Source organism: Panthera tigris, chromosome D3 (assembly GCF_018350195.1).
Source record: "Panthera tigris isolate Pti1 chromosome D3, P.tigris_Pti1_mat1.1, whole genome shotgun sequence".
Classification (NCBI taxonomy): Eukaryota; Metazoa; Chordata; class Mammalia; order Carnivora; family Felidae; genus Panthera; species Panthera tigris.
In genome coordinates, this window is record NC_056671.1 from 5960771 (window position 1) to 5988241 (window position 27471).

At 48.6% G+C, this 27471-nt stretch overlaps 1 protein-coding gene across 4 annotated transcripts in view; it reads right to left on the bottom strand.

The window, feature by feature from the left end:
• DNAH10 (dynein axonemal heavy chain 10) overlaps positions 1-27471 on the bottom strand; it is a 151881-nt gene that overhangs the window by 60893 nt on the left and 63517 nt on the right. For all 4 annotated transcript variants that reach the window (XM_042961467.1, XM_042961466.1, XM_042961468.1 and 1 more), the window contains 14 exons: positions 27149-27327; positions 23130-23341; positions 19747-19900; positions 17844-18077; positions 15205-15327; positions 13353-13586; positions 10443-10666; positions 7902-8171; positions 7620-7803; positions 5776-5910; positions 4989-5141; positions 2881-3069; positions 2148-2294; positions 1399-1590 (listed from right to left, as the gene is read on the bottom strand). In XM_042961467.1, the coding sequence (XP_042817401.1) occupies positions 1399-1590; positions 2148-2294; positions 2881-3069; positions 4989-5141; positions 5776-5910; positions 7620-7803; positions 7902-8171; positions 10443-10666; positions 13353-13586; positions 15205-15327; positions 17844-18077; positions 19747-19900; positions 23130-23341; positions 27149-27327 (2630 nt within the window). The remainder of the gene's footprint in view (positions 1-1398; positions 1591-2147; positions 2295-2880; positions 3070-4988; positions 5142-5775; positions 5911-7619; positions 7804-7901; positions 8172-10442; positions 10667-13352; positions 13587-15204; positions 15328-17843; positions 18078-19746; positions 19901-23129; positions 23342-27148; positions 27328-27471) is intronic.

A 27471-nucleotide genomic window follows, 5' to 3' on the forward strand; every position in this document is an offset into this window, starting at 1 on the left:
GTCAACCCTTCTAAGCCCTGCCCCCAGCTGCGGGCGCTGTTCATGTGCTGTGTGTTCCCATGGATCTGCCCCCTCTCCATAAATAGATGGAATGACATAAATGGAATCACACGGTATATGTGGGCCTTTGTGTCTGGCTACTTTCAGCACGTTTTCAGGGTTTATGCACATTATATGGTGGGTCAGGACTTGATTCTCTTTCGTGGCTGAGTAAAATCCCATTGCACGGATAGATCACATTTTGCTTATTCATCTATGGGTGGACATTTGCACGTTTTCTTACAGATAATGCTGCTACAAACATTTGTGTACAAGGTTTTGTGTGGACACATGTCATTTCTCTTGGGGAGATACACAGGTCATATGGTTAAGTCTGTGTGCAACTTCTTGGGGAACTGCCGGGCTGTTTTTCTAATAGCCGCTACACCATTTTACATTCCCGCCAGAAAACACGTTGTTGTAAACAACCACATCCAGAGGAAAACCTCAGCGCCAGGAAAGGTGCCAAGAGCTCTCTCATCTGTGGCCAGTACCTGCTGCCCCAGCCCGAGGCCTCTGGGTAGCCTGATGCCCCGAGATAGCCCGACCAGAGGCGGCCACCCTGGTCCTGAAGCTTTAGGCATTTAGACCCTCAGCAGAACACTCTGGCAGTTCATGGCTTAATGATGACATATACAACCTTACAGACTTGAGATGATCAAAATCTTATCGGTAACATTTAATTTAATTTTCCTTATATGTGTGACTCTGGAAAGAAAAAAAAAAAAAAGATGGGGTGGGGAGAGAACATTAAATGGTTGGACCCCAAAGCAAAATACTTCAGTTATCATATTATGCCAAAAACAATGGGTGGGTGATACGTACATACAGTGGGAAACTATTCTGCCTTAAAAAGGAAGGTGATTCCGACACATGCTATTACACGGATGAGCCGTGAAAACGTGCAAAGTGAAAGAAGCCAGTCACAAAAGGACAAATACCTCAGGATTCCACTTACATGAAGTCCCCAAAGGAGTCAGATTCATAGAAGCAGAAGGCTGGGTGCCAGATAGGTGCCAGGGGCTGGGGAAGCGGAGGGGAGGGGGGAGTCGCTGGTTAACGGGGACCGAGTCTCAGTTTCGCACAATGGCAAAGTTCTGAAGATCTGTTTCACGATATGAATATACTTAACACTACTACCCTGGACTAAAACTGGGTAAGACGGAAATTTTTATGGTATGTGTACCTTACCACACTAAAAAAAAAAAAAAAAAAAAACAAAAAAAAAAACAAAAAAGGCAGGGAAAAATGGTTAAGACAGTAAATGTTATATTATTTCTATTTTAATGAAAAACAAACAAACAAAAACAATGCAAAGGACCCAGAAGAAGCCCGTGAAGTCATTTCACGCTGCCTCACCTGGACAGGTAAGACAATGTAGCCGTTCTCCTGCTGCACCTGTTCTACGGCGTCATTAAAATCGGGGTAGCGAACACGCGGGCAGTCCAGTCCAGGAAACAGATCGGAAATCAAACCGAGGAAAAGAGGGACGTCCTCATATACAAACTTGGGCAGGTTCATGTCTCGAAGGGCCCTCATCAGCACCACATCCTGGATGGAATGAAACGGACATCTTCAAAGATATTTCTGAAAGACCCGGACACTGGTCTAGGAATCCTCTTATGAAATATAAAATGAAATTTTCTATAAATTATAAGACACCAAGCACTGTCAGCACAGTCTCCAGAGAAAAACGTGAGCCTGTTGCCCACAGAGCAGCACTGACTGAAGTCTGCTTCAGAGTAGGCCCTGTGCTTTCATTGCAAAGCGGAAAAAGACGCAAAATTCGTACTCGTGCTTTCTTGAGGCCTGGGCTTATCGCCATCCCTCCACCCCACCATCCTGCAATTGTGGATTGATCAGAGGCATCAGAAACTGTGGTGCCATGGAGACACTGAAATTGACCTATGGTAATAAGTCAAATTAGAAAAAACAAAACAAAACATATGATGGCTAAGAGACCCAACTGAGGCCAGCAAGCCAGCGAAGTGACAGCTAAGGCTAAACCTTTCCCACGAGTACCACATAGTAGCCCGTCACCCATCCCGGCGGTTGTCAGGTGCGTGGGAACCGAAGACCCAGAGGACGTGAGTACACGTGGCCCCTACCTCTCTAAGTTCCGAAGAGCCTCTCTTCAGCTCTCCGGCCATTACCAACACCGATTTCAGGGCTCTCAGTCCAAAATCATAGTGGTGTTGCTTGGAGAGCTGTTCCCGGGCCAGCTTGTACAGGACAGTCATCTTTTTGGCCAGCGTCTTTTGTGATCAAAGACAATGACGAACAAAGAAAGAAAATGACCCGAGAGCAAAGGGACAGCATTCTACAAGCAAAACGGACGTACGGGTGCTCAGATTGAACTGCTCTATGAACAAGCGAACCCGACGGAATCCAGATAAAGTCTGTAGCTGAGCTGAAAGCACAGCGCCCACATCACTTTCCCGGTTCTGACAACCAGCCTTGGGGGTGTCAGGTGTCATCACTGGGGAAGCTGGGGGAGGGGCACACAGAACTCCCTGCTCTTTGGTTGTCACTTCTTGGGAGTCAAATTATTTGAAAATAAAACTCACAATTTTAAAAAGGGGCAGGAGAATGGGGGGAGGGGGAGGGGGAGGGGGAGGGGGAGAGGGAGGGGGAGAGGGAGAGGGAGAGGGAGAGGGAGAGGGAGAGGGAGAGGGAGAGGGAGAGGGAGAGGGAGAGGGAGAGGGAGAGGGAGAGGGAGAGGGAGAGGGAGAGGGAGAGAGAGAGACAGCAAGCAAGCCACACAGAATGCAAACTTGCCAAGCCCCCAGTCCGAAAGCAGAGCCAGGGCGGAGCCTGGGCCGGGCAACCACAAGGCCTCACCTTGGCCCAGAGGAAGCCCTCCGAGAAGAGCATGATCTCACAGATCTGCTGCAGGTCGGGCACGATCACCACCACGGGCCTGAAGAGGGCCTTCACTGACTCGGGCAGCTCCGTGCGGCCAGCGTAGCCGGGATTCATGGTGATGAAGATGCCCATTCTCGAGTCCAGGGAGATCTCCTGCCCTTCAAACTGGAGGGTGACAGGAGAGGAAGGGGGTTACGGCCGGCAGACATCACCTTCAGCTCCCTTCCGTTTCCGGGTGTTAAACGTAGAGCCCTCGTGCTTACGGCCTGAGTGTTCTGGGGGGCAAGCCTTGCCCTCCCCCAAACTCTGATCCAAATCAAGGGTCTGCACACTTGAGAAGTGGCAGGTGGGGGGAAGGAGTGCAGCCTGGGGATGGTCTGAGGTGCTGTGTGAGCCCCAACAGGTCACCTAACTTCTCTGAGTCGGTTTCCCTTTCCGCAAGGTTGTGGCGATTGAGCGAGGCGATCTGTGCTCGAGCACACAGTGTGGCGCCCCACGCAAAGTGGATTTTCATTCAGGTTACCCGTGACTCCCCGAATCCAGCCTCAACCCCGCCCCCCGGGCGCCTGGACATCAACCCTTCCCACCTCTTCAGCCTCCGGGTGCCTCGGGGACCAACAAACTGCAGGGATCTCAACATTTTGAATTTCTTTAGCCTACAGTTGAGTTTCACCTGCCTCAACTTTTTTTTTGCTAAGAGCTTACGATTTTATTTCTTTCGCTGGTCCACCATAGAGACAAAAAATAGGAAATTCTATTTTTATGAGGCACGGGTGGCCTCGGTGACAAGGGGGGCAGCCCAGCAGGTAGCTGATGCTCCCCCTGTCTCGTCCCCCCAGGCTGCACTGAGACCACTCCCACCCATGTCCCAATATCCACAGGAGGCCCAGACTGCCCCCCGGAGATGACGGACGGTTATTTATTATTTAGCCTGAATGCGTTGCAGGTTCAATTTCCCTCCCTCACAAGCTGTAAGGCCAGCCCTGAACGATTTCAGAAGAACGAATTAAAAGGAAATCCACCCAAAGCCCTTCTGGGAATCCCGAAAATGTTTACCAGTGCCTAGTTTACATAATCTCTCGACAATGAGCCACACTGAGGCCCGGGAGGAAAGCAGGCGGGTGGCTAGGGCCAGGGAGGTACCCCCGAGCGAACCCGCACCAGCCTGAGCCACATTTGGGTCCCGAACTTCTGAGGCTCTGTAGGACCTCAGAGAATACACAGGAGATTTCAGGCACAAAGGAAGGACGGACGATTCCAGGCAGACAGGGACACATACGGTGTGACAAGACATGGTGCGTCTGCAGGGCGAGTGTCATGAGGTGACAAGAGTGCAGGGCACACGGGGACACAGGGGCAGGAGGGGAAGCAAAGTACACTGGGATCAGAGAGGCCCTGGTGCAGGGGACTGGTCCGGCCACTCTGGTCCCTTTTGTTACAGAACCCACTTCTGGAATGTGCGGATTATATAATTAGATCATGCTTCTCCAAATTCTCATCCAGCTTCATCAGATGGAATGGATTTTATTTGTTTATTTATTCATTTGTTGTGTTGAGAGAGAATGTGTGAGTGAGCAGGGGAGGGGAAGACAGAGAGGGAGACACAGAATCCGAAGCAGGCTCCAGGCTCTGAGCTGTCAGCACAGAACCCGACGCGGGGCTTGAACTCACAAACTGTGAGATCATGACCTGAGCCGAGGTTGGATGCTTAACCGACTGAGCCACCCAAGGCGCCCCATGGGACATTCATCTTTAAGGCTGCCTTTTTTCTCAAACTTGGGAAGTGACCACGAATGTTTTTCTCCTTTAAAGGGGGCCCTGTACGTCACTTATTTGAGAACACTGCCTTGCCCACCGATAGCAACTTTGCATACGTCCGGAATTAGTTCGAAGTTCTTAGAATACCGCAGTCCTTAACTGTCAAAGATGCTGATAATTTTGGAAAACCCAACCATCTCAGTTTGAAAGCAGAAGTCTGTCAAATCATCTGTCAGCAGCCTGGTGCGGAAGGGCGACTACCCAGCACCTGGTGAGGTTTCCGCCCCGGAGCATGTGGTCCAGGCAGGCCCCGCGCTCAGCCTCACCTGGAACGTGGTCACCTGATGGATCAGAGCGTTTCGGATCGTCTGAATCTGGGACGAGATGACCGACAGCACAGAGGCGTCGATTCGATTAAACTCGTCAAAGCAGCCCCAGGCCCCACACTGGGCGAGGCCAGAGAAAATCTTCCCAATGGCCTAGAATGAGAGAAATGGCAGGACAAGGGCAATTTTTATCTTTCAAACTGCAAGCGAAACGTTTGCGGAGACATCGCCTAAATTAAAGCAGACAGTGAACATCAGGTTGGCGGAGAGGCAGCTGGCCAACCACCCCACGAATGGATCTTTCTGGCAACACTTCCGGGACCCTCTCACGGGCCAGCTCCCATTCGCAGGATTTTACAAACTAAGGATTTGCATGGGAGACTCCAGATCTCTGGCCTCTCTTGAAATACTGGAAACTCTAGCAACACCGGGTCCGCTTTCCCAAGTGGTAACAACCACAGCTGAACAGTGGCTCCCCCCCGCAGCCGAAGCACTGCCTTCTACTTGGCCACAGTCTTCACCACTCCCTATTGTCTCTATCTGCTGCTTTCCTCGTTATCTACGTGGCTCTGGTGGCATCTCTGTTTGCGACGCTTGCTCTCCAAGCTGCTAACAAAGCCGACCCGTGTACGTCCTGGGACCGGGGGCGAAAGATTCTCAGCTCGACTCTTCCAGCCGCCTCCATGTGTTTTCATGGAAGAGAATGAGGCGAGATGCCTTCCCGCCATGCCCCACTTTTAGCTCTCTGCCCAGTAACACAGCACCGGGAGGGACGACGAGGCCTTACCTTATAATCCATGCCTTCACCGCAGTTGGTTACAACACAGAGCAGGCCCAGGGCTTTGGCTAGATCCTTGGTGGTCTCGGTTTTGCCAGTCCCTGCCGGGCCAGCAGGGGCCCCTCCCAGATACATGGACAGTGCCTGTTATGAGCGAAATGCAAAACATACATTGGTCTGATTCTCACAAGGAAACGGGCGTCATTTCCCAAAGCGCTGTGATAATCTATGTGCGACATATACGTGTGGCAATGGACAAGTTCACACTCACCCTTCTTATTATTTACTTGAGAGAGAGGGAGGGAGAAGGAGAAGGAGAAGGAGAAGGAGAAGGAGAAGGAGAAGGAGAAGGAGAAGGAGAAGGAGAGAGAGAGAGAGAGAGAGAGAGAGAGAGGGAGGGGGAGGGAGAGAGAGGGAGAGAGAGAGAAAATCTTAAGCAGGCTTCACGCTCAGCATGGAGCCCAATGAGGGGCTCGATCCCACAATGGTGGGATCATGACCTGAGCCGAAATCAAGAGTCAGACACTCAACCGACTGAGCCATCCAGGCATCCGACACACTCACCTTTTCTGATAGTCACCATTCTTAACGTTTCTTTTCTGTGTTTTTCCACTGACCGCTACCGGCCACCCCCCACCGCATGATATAGGAACCAGTATACCCAGGACGAAGCAACATGCGAGAATCCGTGCCGACACTAAGGACAAGGTCCACGTAGGTCCCAGAGTTGGGGCTCATGGACACATGTTCATCTGTGCAGTAAAGGATTAGTCCTCCCCAAAGAAAGGTTTGGCCCTTTGTCTCCAGATTCTAGGAGTTGACCTTTAAGCCCCGGGAATGTCCTGAGAACAGTGACCTTGGGCCACATGGTATCAGCGTGACTTCTAGAGGGGCTGGAGACTAACGTCGGCCATCGGGGTGATCAGCCATCGCTACATGACCAGTCCCCAACTGAATCCCTAGACACCAAGGCTCTGAGGAGCTTCCCTGGGTGACAATACTTCATGCATGCTGCCACATGTCACCGCTGTAAGAAATGATGCCGTCTGCACAACCACACCGTGAGAGGAAGCTGAAGCTTCGCGCCTGGTCTCTCCCAGACCCTGTCCTAAGCCTTCCTACTGCCGATTTTGATCTGCGTCCTCTTGCTATGATAAACCACAACCGTGACTGTAATGGTTTTTCTGAGTTCTGGGAATCCTTTTAGCAAATTATTAAACCTGTCGGGGGTTTCAGGCGCCACCTGAACCTGCAACAGCCCAATCCCAAAAGGTGGCAAGCCAGTCACATTCCAATCTGAAACTCATTTACGGGGTTTAAACAACAATGCCCCTCACTATCGGCGTTAATTTTCTGGGGCTGCCCTAACAAATTACCACCAAGTAGGGGGCTTAAAACAACAGAAGTGTATTCGTTCACAGAACCTAGGGCTGGAAGTCTGAAATCGAGCTGTTGGAGGGGGGAGGGGGCACCCTCCCTCCAAAAGCCCCTGGGAGGGATTTCTTCGCTCTGGTGGCTCCAAGCATTCCTTGGCTTGTGACCACGTCATTTCCAACCCCGGCCTCTCTTAACATCACCTTTCCTGTATCTCCGTGTCCTCTCCTCTTCTCACAAGGACACCAGTCACTGGCTACAGGGCCCTAATCCAGGGTGTTCCCAACCCCTGACTAATTAAATCCGCAAAGACCCCATTTCTAAATAAGGTCACCTTGTGAGGTTCCAAGCGGACGTCAATCGGGAGGGAGGGGACACGGGTCAACCCGGTACAGTGTCTCCGATCACCCTAATCCTGCTCAGCAAGAAACCCGTAACCACAGGCAGCCGATAACCACAAGGTCCAGGAGGCCAGTCACCTGAGTAAGGGTCAGGTAAATCCGGTCTGTGAGCGGCGTAATGACCAGCCTCCCGTTCAAACCCATGTACTCGTATCCGTAGCCGAAGGTGCCGGTGCACTGGCGGATGTTCAGCTCATCCGGCCCCCGGTCCCAGTAAAACCGCAGCTGACTTTCCCATTCAAACTCCCGGGCATCGAGGATGCTGGAAGGTGACAAGCGGGAGACGCGGTCAGAGAGGCGGCGAGACGAAGCGCGGGGCCGGACGCGCCGTGAGACACCGGCGCCCCGGAAGGGCCTCACCTGCTTCTTATGAAGGAGTCGACTATATCTCTGGCGTGAACGTCGATGATGAGGACCGTGTTGTATTTCTTCCTGTCGTTTCTGCTTAAGGACATGGTGATCCGAGTGACCAGCTGGTCGATCTGCTCGTGCATCTTCTTGCCATAGTCCTTCATGGCCTGCTTCTCCCCTTTCTGCACTTTGCGGAAGACATCCTCCACTTCCCACGTCCACCACACCTGGCTGGCGGCCAGCACCACCATCCCCTGGTACAGGAGCATCCAGTCGACTCTAAAGGGGAAACGGCGCACCTGCTCGAGGGACTGGTACCAGACAACAGCCCCTGGAAGAATTTAGTTCTTTGATCTGGAATGGGCAAGGGCAAAGGCAAAGGAAGGGCTCTAGGCAAGCAGATGGCAAGAAGTCTCCCGGATAGACAGGAAAAGCCCGAGCCGACCACACGCGCACATGAGACCGTGACAGCTGACCGTGTAGGGAGCTGCTAGATCGCTTTGAAAAGACGCCTTTATAGACCTTTCAGAATGACTTCATATTATGGGAACGTTATGAGAATGTCTACATTTTGGGGACGCCTGGGTGGCTCAGTCCGTGAAGCGTCTGACTTCGGCTCAGGTCGTGATCTCAGAGTTCATGGGTTCGAGCCCCACCTCGGGCTCTGTGCTGACAGCTCAGAGCCTGGAGCCTGCTTCGGATTCTGTGTCTCTGTCTCTCTCTCTCTCTGTCTCTCCCCTGCTCATTCTCGGTCTCACTCTCTCTCCCTCAAAAATAAACGTTAAAAATTAAAAAAATAAATAAATAACAGACCCAGATCTCTAAGTTCCAATCCAGGAAAAGTGACTGTGAATTACTACGTCATTATCCTGATGACATACAATTAATGGCAAAATAAATTTAAAAGTGTATTTAAAACAAAAAAAAGATCAGGCTTTACCACCTTGCTTTAAAGTTGTATGGCACCTCGAAAACCTAAATAGTATCTATAATTATGACCCCTGCACACTAGATAAAGGTGATGGGGAACCTGGGAAGCTGGAAATCAGGAGAGGCAGAAGCAAGCCGCGCAGAGAAAATAAGGTGACTCAGGGCACAGCTAAGGTGACCATGATGGCGTCTGGCAAATCCCGGGACGGGGGTGCTTTCTGGGGCTGTGTATCCCTGGGCCTGTCTTCTCAGTGAAGCCAAAACACGTCTGCTCAAATAAACCCATGCACTCATTTCAACTAGTCACCCTTGTCGTTAGAAACGACAGTGCCCGAGCGGAGGGGATTTGGGGAGGAAAGGAGTAATACAGACACATCGGGCTCCCTTCCCTGACTGTCTCCCACCAACCACACACTGTGACACACACAGCAGCACCCTGGCAACGTGGCAGTTATGATGTCGAGAAAACTAACACTGGCGTAAAATTCTTCTGATCTGGGGTCATTAAGGAGACTGCAGAATGCTCCGTGATCACCTCTCCTGGGGGCCAGTGATTTCTGTCTCGTTCAGTTTTGTATGAGCATCTGGCACAGCGATCAGCTCAGAGCAGGAATTCGATTAATAGTAGGTCAATTAATGAATATGGCTGATAACGTACAGGAGCTGCCTCCTACCAGTTCACGAGAGTTTACTGCCAAATACTCGGGAATTTTGCAGGCTGATGTTCAAACCACTTCCATTACTCCGCTAGCTTTGAAATCAGCCATGGTGGGAGTATCTACACTATGTAAATTGACAAACTCTCTAAATCGAAGGTTTTTTGTTTGTTTGTTTGCTTCAGAAAACCAGCTTGATGACCAGCACACTACTGAAGATATCCACGTATACTTGATATACACAAGGACATAAACCAATTTTTATAGCACCTAAAAAATAGGATCATAACGATCCAACTATAATGCTATTCTCTGATCATTTATTTAACTAGATGTTTTTTCAGTGTCTAAAGTCAAAGGGACAGCACTCCTAAAATAATAATGGAGATTTTATGTCTGCCATCAAGGCCCTGCCAAATATATTCCTGGGAGTCCCGCCTAAATCTAATGGCACAAGTCATCCAAAGATGTCGTATGTACCACACATTAAAGCCAGCCCTTTTCTCGATGAGAGGCAGGCGTGGCTCAGCTTGGTGCCTGGAAGCTGCTCAGGCCAGAAAAATCAAGGCGTGATTGACATCGGTTAAATATCTTAGAAACGACTTTACACGGATGAACCCTACTGAACACCTGGTTTCTGTCGGGTCACCAGGTCAGTGGTTCTCACGCCTGAGCGTGCTCAGAATCCCCGGGGAGGAGCTTATAAGATACACAGATGGCCCCGTGGGGCTGAGGTGGAGTCCGTCCCAGGAATTTGCATTTGTCACAAGCCCCCAGTACCGCACTTTGAGAAGTCCTGAGTTAGGCGATCCTTGAAAGACGGACAAGGCGCTGGCTAACTTGGCTATTCCAAGAAAAGAAAACTTCATTTGGAATGTCACTCAATCTACCCCAAGCCTTTAATATTAATCCATTATGACTGCTAATAGAATAAAGTGACACACGTTCACATTTACGACCCTACCTGCTTCTGTCTTCACAGTATCTAAAAATAGCCTCTTTGGTAATCAGCCGGTTGGTCCTCCGCATTTCGTTCAAAACCGCTGTCATCCAGTCCTCCACGCGCCCCTCGGCCCGTATGACCTTCCGGAACTCCATGACTTCGCCCTCTGCTGAGATCATGGCGGACGCCAGCTTTTCTCCACCGTCCCCGTCATTAAACCTCAGCAGTGCTATGTTGTCATACATCTGCAACACAGGGGAGAGTCCACTCTGCGATCCGGGCGCTGGACGGTGGAGCCCAAGAATGGCCCGCAGCCAGCCCCCCACCACGCACGGGAGCCCCCGGGACGCCAGCACCAAATAGGCGTCCGCTCGCCCAGCTGCTCATTCCAGCAGCACGCTTCGGGTGCGCGCGTCTATCCCGCACTGTGCGAAGGTCTGTTTGGGGCTAAAAAGGAAAGGGAAGGAAAAGAAGACGCACTCCCTCCCCACACGCGAGATTCTAGAGTACATGCGGGTACAGAGAGGTATCTGGACAGAAGAGGCCCGGTGACAAAACGGCCCAGGGCTGAGGAGTCAGAGACGTGCCTGAACCCCTCCCCCACAGCCCAGCTGGGTGACTTTGGACAAGTTGCTTCTCCTCTCTCAGCCTGGAAGAGACGTAATCATGGCACTTACAAGATGAGGTCAGAAGGGTCACCTCAAACACCGTGCACGATATGCCTCCAGCACATTCAACACTGGCCATTTGTTGCCTGTCAGCACTGTTCTTGATCCGGAATGATACTCGGGGGGGGGAAATGAGTCTTTCAGGACCCAGGGTATAAGACTAGGCACTCCACGTGTCAGAGAGGAGAAGGAAAAGGCAACAGGCTTTAAACAATAAAGCCAGAGGGTCTGCAAAAGGGGCCACTGGTAAATGAAGTATTACGATATACACTTTTCTAAAACAGTAAAATATTTTTTTTTGAAAGTGGTAACAAAATATAAACCTCTTCCGGGATGCCTGGGTGGCTCAGTCGATTAAGCCTCCAACTCTTGATTTCAGCTCAGGTCGTCATCTCGTGGTTCGTGGGATCAAGCCCTGCATCCGGCTCTGATCTAGGCTGGAGCCTGCTTGAGATCCTCTCTCTCCCTCTCTGCCCCTCCCCCGCTTGTTCTCCCTCTCTCTCTCTCTCAAAAATAAACAAACATTATATACATATATATGGCCGCCAGGGTGGCTCAGTCGGTTAAGCATCTGACTTCGGCTCAGGTCATGATCTCATGGTCCGTGAGTTCAAGCCCCGTGTTGGGCTCTGTGCTGACAGCTGGGAGCCTGGAGCCTGCTTCGGATTCTGTGCCTCCTTCTCTCTTTGCCCCTCCCCCGCTCATGCTCGCTCTCTCTCTCTCTCTCTCTCTCAAAAATAAAGATTAAAATTTTTTTAAATAAAAAAATTACACACACACACACACACACACACATCTCCCCTTTGAGAAAAAAAAGACAAAAATCAAAGACACAAATTTTGGTTTAGGAAGGAAATCCGCATCAACTAAAGTATGGAGTTACGTACTTGATCCCAAACGCTTTGTTTATCTGGAATAAAGGAATTATTCCACAACACCGATTCAAAGCCACAAATGATTCTGCCCCCAGGGGACACTGGGCAACATCAGGAGACATTTTTGGTTGTCATAACCGGAGAGCGATGCTCCTGGCGTCTGGTGGGTAGAGGCCAGGGATGCTGCTGAGCGTCCCACAGCGTACAGGACAGCCCCCAATCCCCGACACACACGCGCACACACACAGAGCCAAGAATTATCTGGCCCAGTGATCAACACTGCCACAGCTGGGAAGCCCTACCCGAGGGCTGATACTAAATATACAGCTTTGACCAGCTGATCAAGATTCGTTCTGGCCATGCTCTGGCCGTCTATCACCAGAGACAGTTTGATCTGTTGCATTTCCTGCCAGTCGGTATTGTTCGCAGATACACATGCGTTTATGTACAAGTATGAAAACAGGGGCTGGAACGAATCACTGCAAAGTCATGACAGTGGCTGTCTCTTGAAGGGGGAGTAAGGATTGTGATGGGGGCAAAGAGGATGGCAACTTTCTCTCTACAGCTTTGTCTCACGAAGAGGGTGTAGAGAAGCAAATAGGACTAACTGGTAACAAGTTAGTTACCAGTCAATTCTGGGTGGTGGATAAGGTAATGTTAGCCAACATCATGAGACGGTCACCGAGTACTTTACACATACGAACTCATTTCATCTTAAGAACAACTCCACTGAAGCAGGTAACTATTGGGTTTTCCCCATTTGCAGACAGGAACCTGATGCCCAGAGGGGTTAAGTAACTTGCCAAAAGTCACACGGCAAATCTGTGTAGACCTGGGATTTGAACCCAGGCAATGAGTCCAGAGTCCACATGCCAAAGCACTGTCCTGTACCACCTCTCTGCTTATTATATTAGTCTTTGTGCATTGCTATATTCTTTTTAGTTTCTCCAAAAAAAAAAAAAAGTGTTTTGGGGCTATAGAAAAAGAGCAACAAACAACAGTGGGATTTTTTGTAATTTCAGGCTATAGTGGATTTCATCAGATTTATGTTTCAGATGAAAGCCCAGCACCATTTCTGTCTTTAATTTTTTTTAAACTATTTTCTAAATTTATTTGCGAGATTGAGAGTGAGCGGGGGAGGGATAGAGAGAGAGAGAGAGAGAGAGAGAGAGAATATCACAAGCTCAGTCCACGCTCAGCACAGAGCCTGATGCGGGGCTCGAGCCCACGAACCATGAAATCACGACCTGAGCCGAGACCAAGAGCCGGTCGCTTGACGGACCGAGCGCCCGCCCCCCGCGCCCGCAGCGGTTCAGGGATCTGGGACGGAGCGAACCGCGGCTGCGGAGCTTCCGCGGCGGCTTCCGGCGGGGCGGCGGGGGGCGCACCTTGATCATGTGCTCCTGGACGCACAGCGGGTCGCTGCTCCCGAGGATGCTGAGCAGCTCGTCGTCAGAAATGAAGAAGAACCTCGGGAAAGCGTTTCTCTTGGAGTCCAGGTAGTCGTTTAAGCTCTTCTGGCACTTCTCCAGGCCCTCGCTGATGTTCTGCAGGTCGCCCAGCCGGTTCTGGGCCTCGCAGCATCTCTTGATCACGGGGTCCTTTAAGGTCTCGCCCATGATCTGCACGAGGGCGAGAGGGGAGCCGTCGGGCCGGGCCAGCGGGATCGCCGCTCAGCGCCGGCTCGACAGACGACAGAACCAACAGACACCCGGACCGCAGCCCTCCGGGGCCCAACGCGGCAGAAACGTGGCACGTTTAAATAAGCATCCCCCGAGCACCTCCCAGCGAACTACGTGCCGTTTACTTATTTCCGGTGTTCACTTTGTCCTCCTTCCCCCTAGAAGGCCAGCGGTCTGGGGTAGAGGTTTTTAAGCTCTTTTGCTCACGGACAGGCCCCGCGCGCCAGCACCAGCGCCTGCGCACAGAAGAGCCTCGGGGAACGTGGGCTGGATGGACGAAAGCGGCACGTCTGCTCTGGGCAGCGCGTATGTTCCGGAACGTTCACTAGCACCCTTCAGAATGGCCAAGGGGGGAGGGGGAAGGGAACTATCCTAAACGTCCAGGAATAGGAACTTAGGTCAGTCACTGGCTGTAAGTGATCATTTAGATGTTCACCTATTGACAGATATGTCAAAGATGTTTAAAAAAAATTTTAAATGATCACATGGGTAAGAATGATGTTATTTTGTGGAATATTTATTTATAATATTTATGTATGTGTTTACATAGGAATGAACAAATTCTGGAAAGATACATGTTAAACTGTCAACATGGTAATCTTGGGTATGAGATTGTAGATATTTTTTGCCTTTTTTTCTTTTACTTTTTTTTTATAGTATCTAAATCCTTCTATAATAAATAGGTATCCATCGTGTGATTTTTTCTTAAGTTTAAAAAAAAGCTTATGCAAGTGAATAAGAAAATGTTATAAACTCTAATGGATAAAGGAGACCCAAATGTGAACCAGCCCCTCCTAACTGGAGAGCACTGCAGACCGCTGAGCAGCACAGCCCCGAGGCTCTGGGTTAAAACCCCCACCCCCAATTACTAGGGGCAGTGATGACGGACACAACCCTTTCCTGGAAGGACTCTGCACTGAGCACTACGCCTTCACGGGCAATTTACCTTCCAACAGCCCCTCGTAAGATATTCATCCTAAACGTGCAAAAGGCACGAGGCACAAGCCCACAGATTATTTATGAATGCGACGAATTCCCCTTTGAACAAGATGTCTCATTACTAGACGACAATCATCTAATGTCAAGCCACTCAATGGAACGGTATATAAAGGCATTCAAATCCCTTCTCAGTTTCATCATATGAAGTGCATTTCTTATAACATCAAAAGAAAATTATGAGAAAATTATATAAAATGTCGTTATCGTCGTGTTTTTAAATTCACGTACACAGGAAAAAAAAAAAGAAGCATATGGCATACTGCAGTGGTCATGTCAATGTGACGGAACTCTGGAAGATACATTTTCTTCTACCTTTCCGCATTTTCCAGGCTTTTTAAGTGTTACTTTTATAATGAAAAATAAATACAAAAAAGTTTCAGTACCAGATGCCAGTGGCTTGATACCCAAGAGAAATTTTTACTGAACGGATTAAGGTCATATATAATGATTTAAGAAATTCAGAAGCTGCTTAATAGACAAAATACTACATGCAGCAACATAAGTAAAAGTATCTCTCATCAGTGTCCTTTCACGACCAAAATAGAAGCCAGTCACTTGCCCTTTTAAATACTCTGTCGATGTTGTCAAACTTCTTCGCCTCATCTGGAAGTTGCGACCTGATGTCTCCACCGATAAAAATGCTTTCAAGATACATCCATTTCCTCTGAACCAGCATCCAAATCTGGAAATGCACAACGTTAACGTCAGCATGGGTACCTCGAGGTACGTATGGCAAAATCCCATCCTAATGCAGGACAGATACACATCGACTCAGGTCAAAAGTGTTCCCAGGCAAGGTGGCAGAGCGAGTGCATACCCTCCTTTCCAAATACACAAGAATGATGGAGAAAATAGAGCCATGTATTTTAAGGTACACGGCCACACTCAAAAGCAAAAGAAAACTCTTCAGCAGCCCAAGACAGGGAGGAAGCTTCTACTTGTGAGCAGGGGTTGGAGAGCCTCGTTAAGGAGAGGAATAAAGGGCAGACCATAAAGAAGCCCGCGCAAAAACTGAGCCAAACGCTATGTGACCCACGACTGCACCCACAAGGCATAGACCCCACAGAACCGAAAACGGGGACTCAAAAAATAGTTGTACGTGAATGCTCACGGCAGAACTCTGCTCATCAGCCAAGAGGTGGAAATAACCCAATGGCTGCCAACGGAAGAACGAACACCCAAAACGTGGTCTCTCCACACAGCGGACTTATGAGTCAGCCATAAAAAGGAATGAGGCACTGATACCCGCTACAACGTGCATGAACCTTGAAAACAGGACGCTGTGGAGCCCCTGGGTGGCTCAGTCCGTTTAGCGTCTGACTCTTGGTTTGGGCTCAGATCATGAACTTGCAGTTTGTGAGTTCAAGCCCTGTACTGGGCTCCATCTGATGGCGCAGAGCCTGCTTGGCATTCTCTCTCTCCCTCTCTCTCTGCCCCGCCCCTGCTCACTCACTCTGTCTCTCCCTCAAAATTAATAAACTTTAAAAAAAATAAAAAAGAAAATAGGACGCTAAGTGAAAGAAGCCAGACACAGAAGGCCACACGTTACGTGATTCCATTTGTGTGAAACGTCCAAAATAGATTAATTCAGACAGGAAACAGATCAGTGGTGGCCAGGGGCTAGAGGGACAGAGAAACGTTAAGTGACTGCTTCTAACGGGTATGAGATTTTCTTCTGAGATGATGAAAATGTTCTGGAACTAGTCAGGGGCATGGTTGCACAACATTGTGAATGTACTAAAGGCCATGAAATTGTGCACTTTAAAGCGATTAATTTCATGTTATGTAAATTTCACTTCCCTTTTGTAAAAAACATTTAATAAAGAAAAAAAACAGTACTATGTCCTACCTAATGAAAAGCCATAGATTAAAAAATAAAAAAGCAAGCAAAGGAAGGAAGCACACGTGTGAGAGGGCTGAGGGCCTGGACCACACCCCCTAGCCAGTCCCATGGAACAGGCACTTGCCTATAGTCTGGGGAGGGGGAAAGAGACAGCAAAAATGGTGAGATGAGGGGCGCCCGGTGGCTCAGCCGGTTAAGTGTCCAACGTCGGCTCACGTCATGAGCTCACAATTTGTGGGTTCCGGCCCCAGGTCAGGCTCTGTGCTGACAGCTCGGAGCCTGGAACCTGCTTCGGATTCTGTGTCTCCCTCTCTCTCTGCCCCTCCCCTGCTCGTGCTCTGTGTCTTTCTCTCTCTCTCAAAAATAAACATTTTAAAAAATGGTGAGATGAACCTGGGTTGCTCACAGAGGTCTGAACTAGTATCTCCCACAAAAGAAGAAAGCCCCAAGCCACCTTGTTCAGTGCCAACCTGCAAAAACACGTGACAAAGTGAAGCAAGCACAGGTAAAAACCTGTTATGTGAGATGAACTTTAAAAATAAATAAATCACGGGGCGCCTGGGTGGCGCAGTCGGCTAAGCGTCCGACTTCAGCCAGGTCACGATCTCGCAGTCCGTGAGTTCGAGCCCCGCGTCAGGCTCTGGGCTGATGGCTCAGAGCCTGGAGCCTGTTTCCGATTCTGTGTCTCCCTCTCTCTCTGCCCCTCCCCCGTTCATGCTCTGTCTCTCTCTGTGCCAAAAATAAATAAAAAACGTTGAAAAAAAAAAAAAAGAAGTTAATAAAAAAATAAATAAATAAATAAATAAATAAATCACAAAAGAGAAAAACCCACTACCATGAAAGATGGTCACGTACACACACAAAAAAGAGGAAAATCCTGGCTTGAGAAAAGAATAAATATGGAGAAATCTGAAAAGGGCTTTAAATATGTTTGAATTCTTCAGTGTGATAAAGGAGGTAAAAGTATATCCTGGCAACAAGAACAGGACAGAATTAAACAAGAATAGGGACAGATGAGCGGGTTCAAGCCCCTCGTCAGGCTCTGCACGACAGCTCGGAGCCTGCTTAGGATTCTCTGTCTCCCTCTCTCTCTGCCCCTCCCCCACTCGTACTTCTCTGTCTCTCTCAAAGACAAAATAAACTTTATATAAAAAAAAAAAGAATAGGGACATAGGAAAAAGAAGAATTGTGGAATTTAAAAATGCATTTGTTGAAATAAAAACCCAGATGGACTCCTGTAATCGTGCCCACACACACCCCAAAATACATCAACCCAGAAAAAGTATGTCAGAGAGTCATCAGTGTCTGAGCAGAAAGTCTTCTCATACAAAAGTGCTTTCCTGGTTTTCTCTCACCTCAATGACTTCCCCTATTAGAGAAAGTGTTTTTTCCCATTTGTGAACAGTTTGCAGAAAAGGCCCCACAAATCTGCTTCCTGAGATGCTTTGGAGGTTGACCGTGTTGTCATCAAGGCACTGGATGATTTCGTCCACCGATCCCAAGATGTAGCCTCGCTCCTGTGTGCCTTTGTAATACTTGACCACGGTGAACTTCATGCTTTCCCACGTGTCCAAGATTTCCTTCACAGCCTGGTCAGGAATACGAAAAGAGTGGTTCGGACACATACGTTGGAAAAACAGAACTCCAAACCCCACAGCAACTTCCTGAGCTTGCCTTTGGTCAACTGCTCAAGCCAGAGTCTGTGTCAGTTTCCCAGGTAAGTGGAGAGCCTGTCACAGTGACCCTGGTCATTACTTACCAAGCACTTGCATACGTGATCACCTTCGGTGCCCAAAGCACCCTAGTGAAGTAAGGGCTATTACCCACGTTTTAGAGCGATGGGAACTGGGTGCTCAAAGAGCAGCTCGGCCAGTTCACTTGGCTCTAGAACCAGGGTCTAAAGTCTCCTAGTCTGCCTCTTGCATACCTGGGAGGTCCTGCTCCCGTGTTTACTGTTAAGCAAGAAAATCAAATTACAGAGTAATATGCCTACTTATGATTATATTTTCAGAAAGCAGCTGCATCGCTATTTACACGTATGTGTGTATGATGTGTATGTGCACACGTATACGTGGTGTCGTGTACCTATGTCTATATGGTATGAGCATTTATGTACACGTGCGTGCATGTGGATGTATGTATATGGGTATATACACTGTGCAGGTACGTTGACACGTTTGTGTGACTATTTGTATAGCGTGTGCATGTGTGTATATGCATGTGGATGCATGTGTCTCCCCTGTGTTTTTACATATACGCTGAAATAATTATCTTCAGGCAGCAGAATTGCGATTTGTCCGTTTTGTACCATCAACATCCATTCTTTCTTTAATAAATACATTGGAGGTGAAATGATAATTTAGAACAACAAAAATTTAACCAAGGCAGAAGCCCTATTTCTTAAGCAAATAATTCTTGTTTTCATTTTTTATTACTTTGTTGTTTTTGAGAAAGAAAGAGTACTAGCAGGAGAGAGGAGCAGAGAGAGAGAATCCCAAGCAGGCTCCACACTCAGCATAGAGCTCGACTTGGGCCTCAATCTTAGGACTGTGAGATCATGACCTGGGCTGAAATTAAGAGAGACAAGGGGTACCTGGATGGCTCAATCGGTTAGGCATCCGACTTCAGCTCAGGTCATGATCCCGCAGTTTGTGGGTTCAAGCCCTGCATCGGGCTCTGTGCTGATGGCTCGGAGCCTGGAGCCTGCTTCAGATTCTGTGTCTCCCTGTCTCTCTGGTCCCCTTCTGTTTGTGCTCGCTCGCTCTCACTCTCTCTCCAAAATAAATAAATGTAAAAGAGAGAGAGAGAGAGAGAGCCAGATGCTTAACTGACTGAGCCACCCAGACTCCCCTAGAGCAAATAATTCTTTATTACTCAAATACAAGCACTAGAACAAACAATTTTCTCTTGGCGTTAAAAAAATAATTCTCTGTGGGGCGCCTGGGTGGCTTGGTCAGTTGAGCGTCCGACTTCGTTCGGCTCAGGTCATGATCTCACGGTCCGTGGGTTCGAGCCCCGCATCGGGCTCTGTGCTGACAGCTCAGAGCCTGGAGCCTGTTTCGGATTCTGTGTCTCCCTCTCTCTGTGACCTCCCCCGTTCATGCTCTGTCTCAAAAATAAATAAACGTTAAAAAAAAATAATAATTAAAAAAAAATAATTCTCTGAAACTAATAACACTGTATGTTAACTATACTGGAATTCAAATAAATTAAGATAAAAATAGTTTTCTTTTCTAAGCTGTTTTATACCCGCCTTACTTTCTCAATGGCGATCTCCTTGATGGCAGCCGTTACGATCTCACTGAGAACATCCGTGTGTTTGTGAAGTTCCATGGCAAACATGTTCTCCAAGGTGAACGTCTCTGTCATTTCAAACGTTACGCCTGTTTTTTCCATAAGTTCTTTCCAATGCCTGAAAGCACCCGCATTAAAACCTTTGTGCTTCCTGGATTCAGTGATGGATTTCATTATTCCCACTTAAATCACAGGACGAACCCCATTCATTGAGGACATCATTGGAATCGCATCTCCAAAGTTTTCCAAAATCCCCCTGGCTTCCAGAATCGAACCCAGGAAACAACCTCCATCAAGAAACACTCTTGCATGGCTAGTCTTCCCAACCACGTAAGAAAATAGGCAGCTTTTGACTTTTTGGAACCTGCTTCCGTCACAGAGTCTATATACAGACTAGTGATCTTGACCTCTGTCGGCTCACTCAGCCTGTTTGAGACCCTGGTGAAAGCTGTGAGCTGCCGTGCATTTGGTCAGTATTTATCTCACTCTTAGATCTGCGCCAGGCAGTGGGCTAGCCGTCAGAGGTGCCCGTGACAAAGGGCAAGGCTCCTGCCCACGGGAACGCTACCACGTCCTCGGGGACACGGCCAGCACACGCTAACACAAATCTGTGCATTAAATAATCACAAATTGCTTTCAGAGCTATGCGAAAAACCACCAAATGATGGAGACAGTAAGAAGGGATCCCCTATAGGCAGGAGGATCTGTGCACGCAGAAGCATTGAGCAGCAAAGCACTCCACCCGATCTGGTCTTCTTTTAAGGTTTGCATTTGGCCTATGGATTTGCATTTTTTTTTTAATTTTTTTAGTGTTTGTTTATTTCTGAGACAGAGAGAGAGCATGAGTCAGGGAGGGGCAGAGAGAGAGGGAGACACAGAATCCGAAGCAGGCTCCAGGCTCTGAGCTGTCAGCACAGAGCCCGACGCGGGGCTCGAACCCACAGACGGCGAGATCATGACCTGAGCCGAACGAAGTCGGACGCTCAATCGACTGAGCCACCCAGGCGCCCCGCCTTTTTTTTTTTTTTTAACGGTTCTGTTTATATGCAATGAATATAATAAAACAGCTAAACGTGGTCCTGGACCAGCAAAATGCCACATATCCAGCATATAAGCACTAAGCGCCGAATCACAGATTTTACTGTAAAAATCCACCAAAAAATAAAACTTAAAAAACAACGCCCAAGCCAGAAATGGTCAGAAAGGAGAATCTACTGTTCATTCCCCTGTATTCTCAGGCCCAAGCCAGGGGCTGATATGAAGTAGGGGGCATCACAGCCCTGGTGGGGGGTGAACGGGGCACAGGTGTCACCGCATGAGTAACTCTGAGTCGCCAGGGAGAAAGGAGTTCCCTTTGCAGTTCCCCTCCATTTGTTTGATTACATCCAAGAGAATGTGTCAGGCTCGGTGCGGCTGGGGCTGTAACACCTCTTCACGGTTATTCACCTTGCGTCCAGGGGAGGCCTCCGGCTGAGCCACAGGCAACAGTTTTAAGCTAAAGTTTTTTAAATGTGTTCTTTTTAACTTTCATTTTAATGTTTATTTACTTTGGAGAGAGAGAGGGAGACAGTGCAAGTGGGGGAGGGGAGGAGAGAGAGGGAGACACAGAATCGGAAGCAGGCTCCAGGCTCCGAGCCGTCAGCACAGAGCCCGACGCGGGGCTCGAACTCACGAACCGGGAGATCATGACCTGAGCCGAAGTCGGACGCTTCACCGATTGAGCCACCCAGGAGGCCCTAAATGTTTTTTATTTTTATAATTACTTTCTATTCATGGCAAAAGCTTTTGGTTTTCCCATTTATAATGGTGGTGTAACCTTCTTCTTGGAACACACTCGAGTAAAAAAGAATAAGCTGATGGGAAACAAACAGAGTAGTGACAGTATACGTGATATTGGTGGAGATGGGACAAAAATGGTTAAGAAACGATCTAAGTCTAGGAAGCACTGGGTTGTGGCGTCAAAAGAACAGGGAACTTTAGCTAGAAAATACCTCTTGTATCTAGTTGGGAAAACTGAGGAATGCATAGATCAAAGTGAGCGCCCAAGTGGCCCTGTAGAACAGTGACAAAGACGGGCTTGGAACCCATGTCGCCCCGGGCCTGAGGGCCACCTGCACCTGCTGAAGGGAGATCCACGGGTGTAGAGAGATGTCCGAGACGCACCTGGCACCGAAGAGAGGCTTACTCACTCATCGCGAGGATTGGAAGGGAATTGTCTGGCATGGCTTTCTTGCTGAGCAGAATGACGTCACTGGATGCCATTCCGTGACTCTCTACCCACATGCTGGGAAACACGATGGAGGAAGAGAGGATCACGGCAGAGAAAACGGGACTCACAAAGTTCCTACTAATTCCTGTCCGTGTGGGGCCACGTCTGGACCATCACGGACAAATGAGGAGCGAATCTCCCCCATCGCACCCTCAGGACTGGTTATTCCGTTGAAAAACCAGCGACCTCTAGTGACACCTGCTCTGTCCAGTATGGCAGCCACAAGTCACGTGTCGCTTTCGAGCATCTGAGCTGTGGGGGGGTCCAGACTGAAAGGTTCTGTAGGCGTAAAATACATGCCAGGTTGCAACACATTTTTTGGAGAAGAGCATAAAATATCTTGTGAGTCATGTTTCATATTGATTACAGATTGAAATGATAATGTTTTGTATATATTGGGCTAGTTAAAATATATTACTAAAATTATTTTTACCCGTTTTCTTTTACTTCTTTGGTGCAGCTGCTGGAAAAATTTTAAATGACATGTCTGGGTCATGTGTTTCTGCTGGATGGCGCTGATCTAGATCCCTTGCTATTTTTTCTAAACCATAAGAATGAAGCATCCACGAATGCGAGTTTATATCTGGCAGTGTTTGTTTTTAAAAAATAAAAGAAAATAGGAGAGGGGCACCTGGGTGGCTCAGTCTGTCGAGTGTCCGTCCCTTGACTTCAGCTCGGGTCATGATCTCGTGGTTCGTGGGTTCAAGAGCCACATCAGGCTCTGTCTGAGCTGACAGGGCAGAGCCTGCTTGGGATTCTCTCTCTCCCCCTCACTCTCTGCCTCTCCCACACTGGCATGCATGCACACGCTCTAAATAAATAAATAAATGAAATAAACTGTAAAAAAAAAAAAAAAAAAAGATTAAAAAAAAAACAAGTTTAAAAAATTGGAGAATCCTTACAGCTGATAATTGAATAGAAACTTCACATGGAAACAATACCATAAAACTCTTACCTGCATATTTCAGCGTTCTGCATTGCTGTTGAAACCTTGTACTTTGTCATCAGACCCAAGCAAGGATAGATTTTAAACCAAAACTCCCCCCCCTTCCACAACAGCCAACAGGACAAAACAAACCTGTCTCTTAGTGCTTCATGCTTCAAGTCAAGTAATAAAGGAACTGAGTCTTTGAAAGCCTTCATTTTTGCTTCCAAATGATAGGCCACAGATAGGTTTCGGACCTGCCGGGGGAGCCTTCTGAGGGACCTGAGAAAACTGTCAATTCCCTCCTGGAGGAACTGAACATTCAGGTTGATCCAGAGGGTCTGAGACCATTCTTCTTTTGCAACCTAGAAACGGACAAGAAATAGTCCCAGTAACAAAACTGCCTTTGACCGGAACAGCCGCTACTCAACACGTGGTCATGCTCCCTCCTTTTCAGATATCATCACCCATCTGGCCACAAAAACCTCAGACTCACAAAGGAACGATTGGTTAAAGGCTCCAAAATACAAACAAAAGAATTCCAACTTTTTCAAGGCCCCGCCAAAATAATGCTGTCTCTAAGGATGTGTGGAATCCAAAAGTATGTCTTCCTTTCCAAGGGAGGAAAATGAGAAGTATAAAATCAGAAACCAAAACGCTCGTAATTTAGATAATCCTTCCTGATTATCACACCCAAAAGATTTTCCATGATGTATTTTCCTGAGATTTAACATAAGAAGTACTGTCTTGCGTGAAATTCACCATCTCGAAACATTTGCATTTGCAACCGGTGACATCCAGGCTTGACGGATTTGCTTCGAGTCACAAAATGTATTTCACAGAAAACTGTGTTAATTGATGAAATATACACATGGTAATTGTTTTTGACTTAGGTATAAAGGACCTGAAGATGCATTTACTATTTTTCACCTCTTGGTCTTCTAAAAAGATATTAAAAGCTCAAACAGCTTTCTGGATTATTTATTTAAATTTACTTATTTATTGTGAGAGAGCGAGGGAACAAGCAGGGGAGGGGCAGAGAGAGAGGGGGAGAGAAAGAATCCCCAGCAGGCTCAGAGCTGTCAGCACAGAGCCTGATGCGGGGCTTGAACTCACAAACTGTGAGATCACAACCTGAGCCAAGATCAAAGAGGTGGATGCTGAATTGACTGAGCCACCCAGGTGCCCCACTTTCTGAATTATTTTGAGATGACACCCACAAATGTATTACCTCTTTTTTGCAAAAATTCAATAAGTGATAAATTAGAATGAAATCATAAAGAAACCAAAGTACTTCTTGCAGTTTCTACGCCTGAACCTACAGCCTGGCAATCATTACAAGGCCTTTTTCCCTCCACTCTTTCTCGTCCCTTCTTTCACCAAGTACATTTGGAAAACCACAACTGTGGTTAAATCCGCTCCTCGACACTCAACGTTCCTCAGTGCTCAACACCTACACCAGGGCAGCCAACCATGACGGCGGAGGACACTCAGCCTCTCTCACTGGCCTCCGTCTAAATCCAGGGCCCTAATGTGGCTTTCCCTTGGGGCCTATTCTCCCAGACCACCACCTCACCCCTGCCTTGTTAGCCTCAACCAGCCACCCCCCTGCCCTCATCTCCGCTGATGATCTTGCTGTGCACGTCCCCGGGGAGACCGACACAATCATAACCGAACGTTCAACATCTCCCACTAGAAGCATCTCTATGCACACGCTCTGCCTTCCCCGTATGACCACACCCGCCTCCTACCTGAGGCCACGTCCCAACCCCACCCTTTCCCACCAACTCATGGACACCAGACATCATTCGAGGAAGTCTCCCTTCTGTCTCCTCTCACCCACGTTTCCTCCTTACTGGATCACTATGCAAACCCCCACTCTAATTTCTCCCGCCTTAAAAAAAACTACCCTGACCCCTCCTCCCTTCCACACACAGCTCCTCAGTTCTCTGCTTCCCTTTGCAACAAAACACATTGGAAAAGCTGTCCAGATCCGGGGTTTCTGACTCCTCTCTTCCCATTCTCTCTTCCTCAAGCTTTATCGAGGATCGGCTGGCGTGCGGACACAACTGGTTGTGTCCAAGTGCACAACGTCGCAAACTCTGGCCTGTGTGCACACGCACGGGACCGTCACCACAGTCGAGATCGTGAACTCCTTCGTAGCTCTCGGAGGTCTCCTCCCGCCTCTCTGTAACCCCCCTCCCATTCCCGGGCAAATGCTGCCCTGCTCTCTGCCGTGATAACTTCGTTGGCCCGTTCTAGAATTTTAGGTAAATGGAATCATCCAGGATGTACGATCTTATATCTCAGCAAGATTTTTGAGACCCGTCCATGTTGTCGCCCCGGTGCAACAGCAGTCCAATCCTTTCTACTACTGAGTAGCATTCCATGCGATGGCTGTACCACAGTTTCTTTAGCCATCCACCTGGGGGGTATTGGGTTTTTTCTGGTCCTGGGCTATTGCAAATAAAGCTGCCGTGGACATTCATGTAAACGTCTTTGCGGGGACCTGTGCTTCCTTTTCTTGTGGGCAAATCCCTCGGACTCACTCTAATCAGGCGTCCACGACCACCGCTCCATCGAGATGTTTCTTTCCAAGGTCACAGTGGTTTCCGTGACGTGAGACGCGGTGGTCACTGCTAATCGCCCTCCCACTTGATCGGATGCACGGCAGGTTGACAGTCCCGCCCCCTGAAACGCTTTCGTCACTCGGCTTCCGAGACCTCACGCTCTTCAGTCTGGCCCCCTATCCTACCTCCCAGGCCACTCCCTGTCCTCCCTTCCTTTTCAGGCATCTTCCCGTGGTATGCGATGCTGGAGTGCTCCAGGTTTGGCCCCTCTTCTCCGTGTATCCCACTCCCGGGTGTACGGGGGCTGAAGCTTGCCCCCCCCCCCCACCACCTAGAATTCATGTCCCCCTGGGACCTCAGAATGTGATCTTATTTGGAAGTCAGGTCTTTGCAGATATAAGATGAGGTCACGTTGGGGTAGGATGGGCCCCAAATCCAATGGCCACGCCGGGGAAAAAACTGATTCAGAGTCCTGCTCAAAGGCCACCTCCCTGGGCCACCTCCTTCCCCCTCTGAGCCCCATGGCGCTCTGTCTACCATATTCCTGTCACATATCAGAGCGGTATGGCGATTCTCTCATGGGTCAGTGTGATGGTTAATTTTATGTGTGAACTTGACTGGGCCACAGGTGCCCAGATATTTGGTTAAACATTATTCTGGACAATGTTTTCCAGGGTGTTTCTGGGTAAAATTGACATTTGAAACAGTGGCCTGAGTAAAGGTAATTTCCCTCCCCTCTGTGGGTGGGTCTCATCCAATCCACTGAAGGGCTAGAGAGAAAACTTGAGTGAGAGAGAATCCTCTCTCTCTCTGCCTGTCTTCCAGCTGGGACATCAGTCTTCCGCCTTCAAGCTCAGACCTGAGCTGGAGATACCCCATCAGCTGTCCTGGGTCTCCAGCCTGTTGACCCCAGACCTTGGGACTTCCGGTCTCCATTCCTATATAAGCCGATTCCTTATAATAAATCTGTTTGGTGTCCATTGGTTCTGTTTCTTGGAAGAACCCAGACTAACGCAGTCAGCCTCTCCTGGGGGTTCAAGAAGGGCAGGAGTGGGACGAACAGATGCACCTCCTTTCTGGACCCTACTCCCAACCAGCACAGCACTGGGCTGTACAGAACGGAGTGAAGAGACAGAGGGATGAATAAAGGAATGGTACGAATTTGCACCGGGAACATATGTTAAAGAGAGGCATCCAAATGTCATGCTATTTGCTACTTTTAATTTCTTGTAATTTCTTAAATGGTTCACCCCCCTCCTTAACCAAGCCCCAACCAGCAAAGAGAATTTTCTTTTTTATTATTGTGGAAAAATACACATAACGCAGCATGTACCATTTTAACCACTTTCAAATGTACGATTCGGCGGTGTCGAGTACATTCACCATGGTGTGCAGCCATCACCCCCATCTAGCTCCAGAACTTTCCCATCACCCCAAATGGAGACCCCGGATCCACTGGCAGTTACTACTTCCCAAGAGCCAAAGCGAGAGCTTCCATGAAATCCGCCCCGGGCTCTTAATTACGGCGGCACCAAAACCCGCTTGGCCGAGTCAACACTCACACTGCCTTCAGGGAGGCGGGGTCTGTGGGCGGACGCTCACCTTCAGCGCTTCGTAGAGGTCATAAATGGTCCTCAGGTTGTTCATCTCCTTCTGCACTTTGAGCAGCTCTGGGTACATTGTAATCGGAAGATCGAAAAGTTTCTCCGCATTAGCCAACTCCTGGCGGTTCTTTTCATGTCTCGTGAGCTCCTTTTCAAAAACGGCTAAAAGTTCTACTCCTGGCAAATAAGTAAATAAATAGAAGCCATCCAGGAAGACACATTTAGAATTACCACAACTTTATCTCTCTTTCTAATGGAAACCAGACGGCCAGGTCCATGTGCAAACCTCTCCAGTTAGAAAATTCGGTCTCCTGGGGTGCC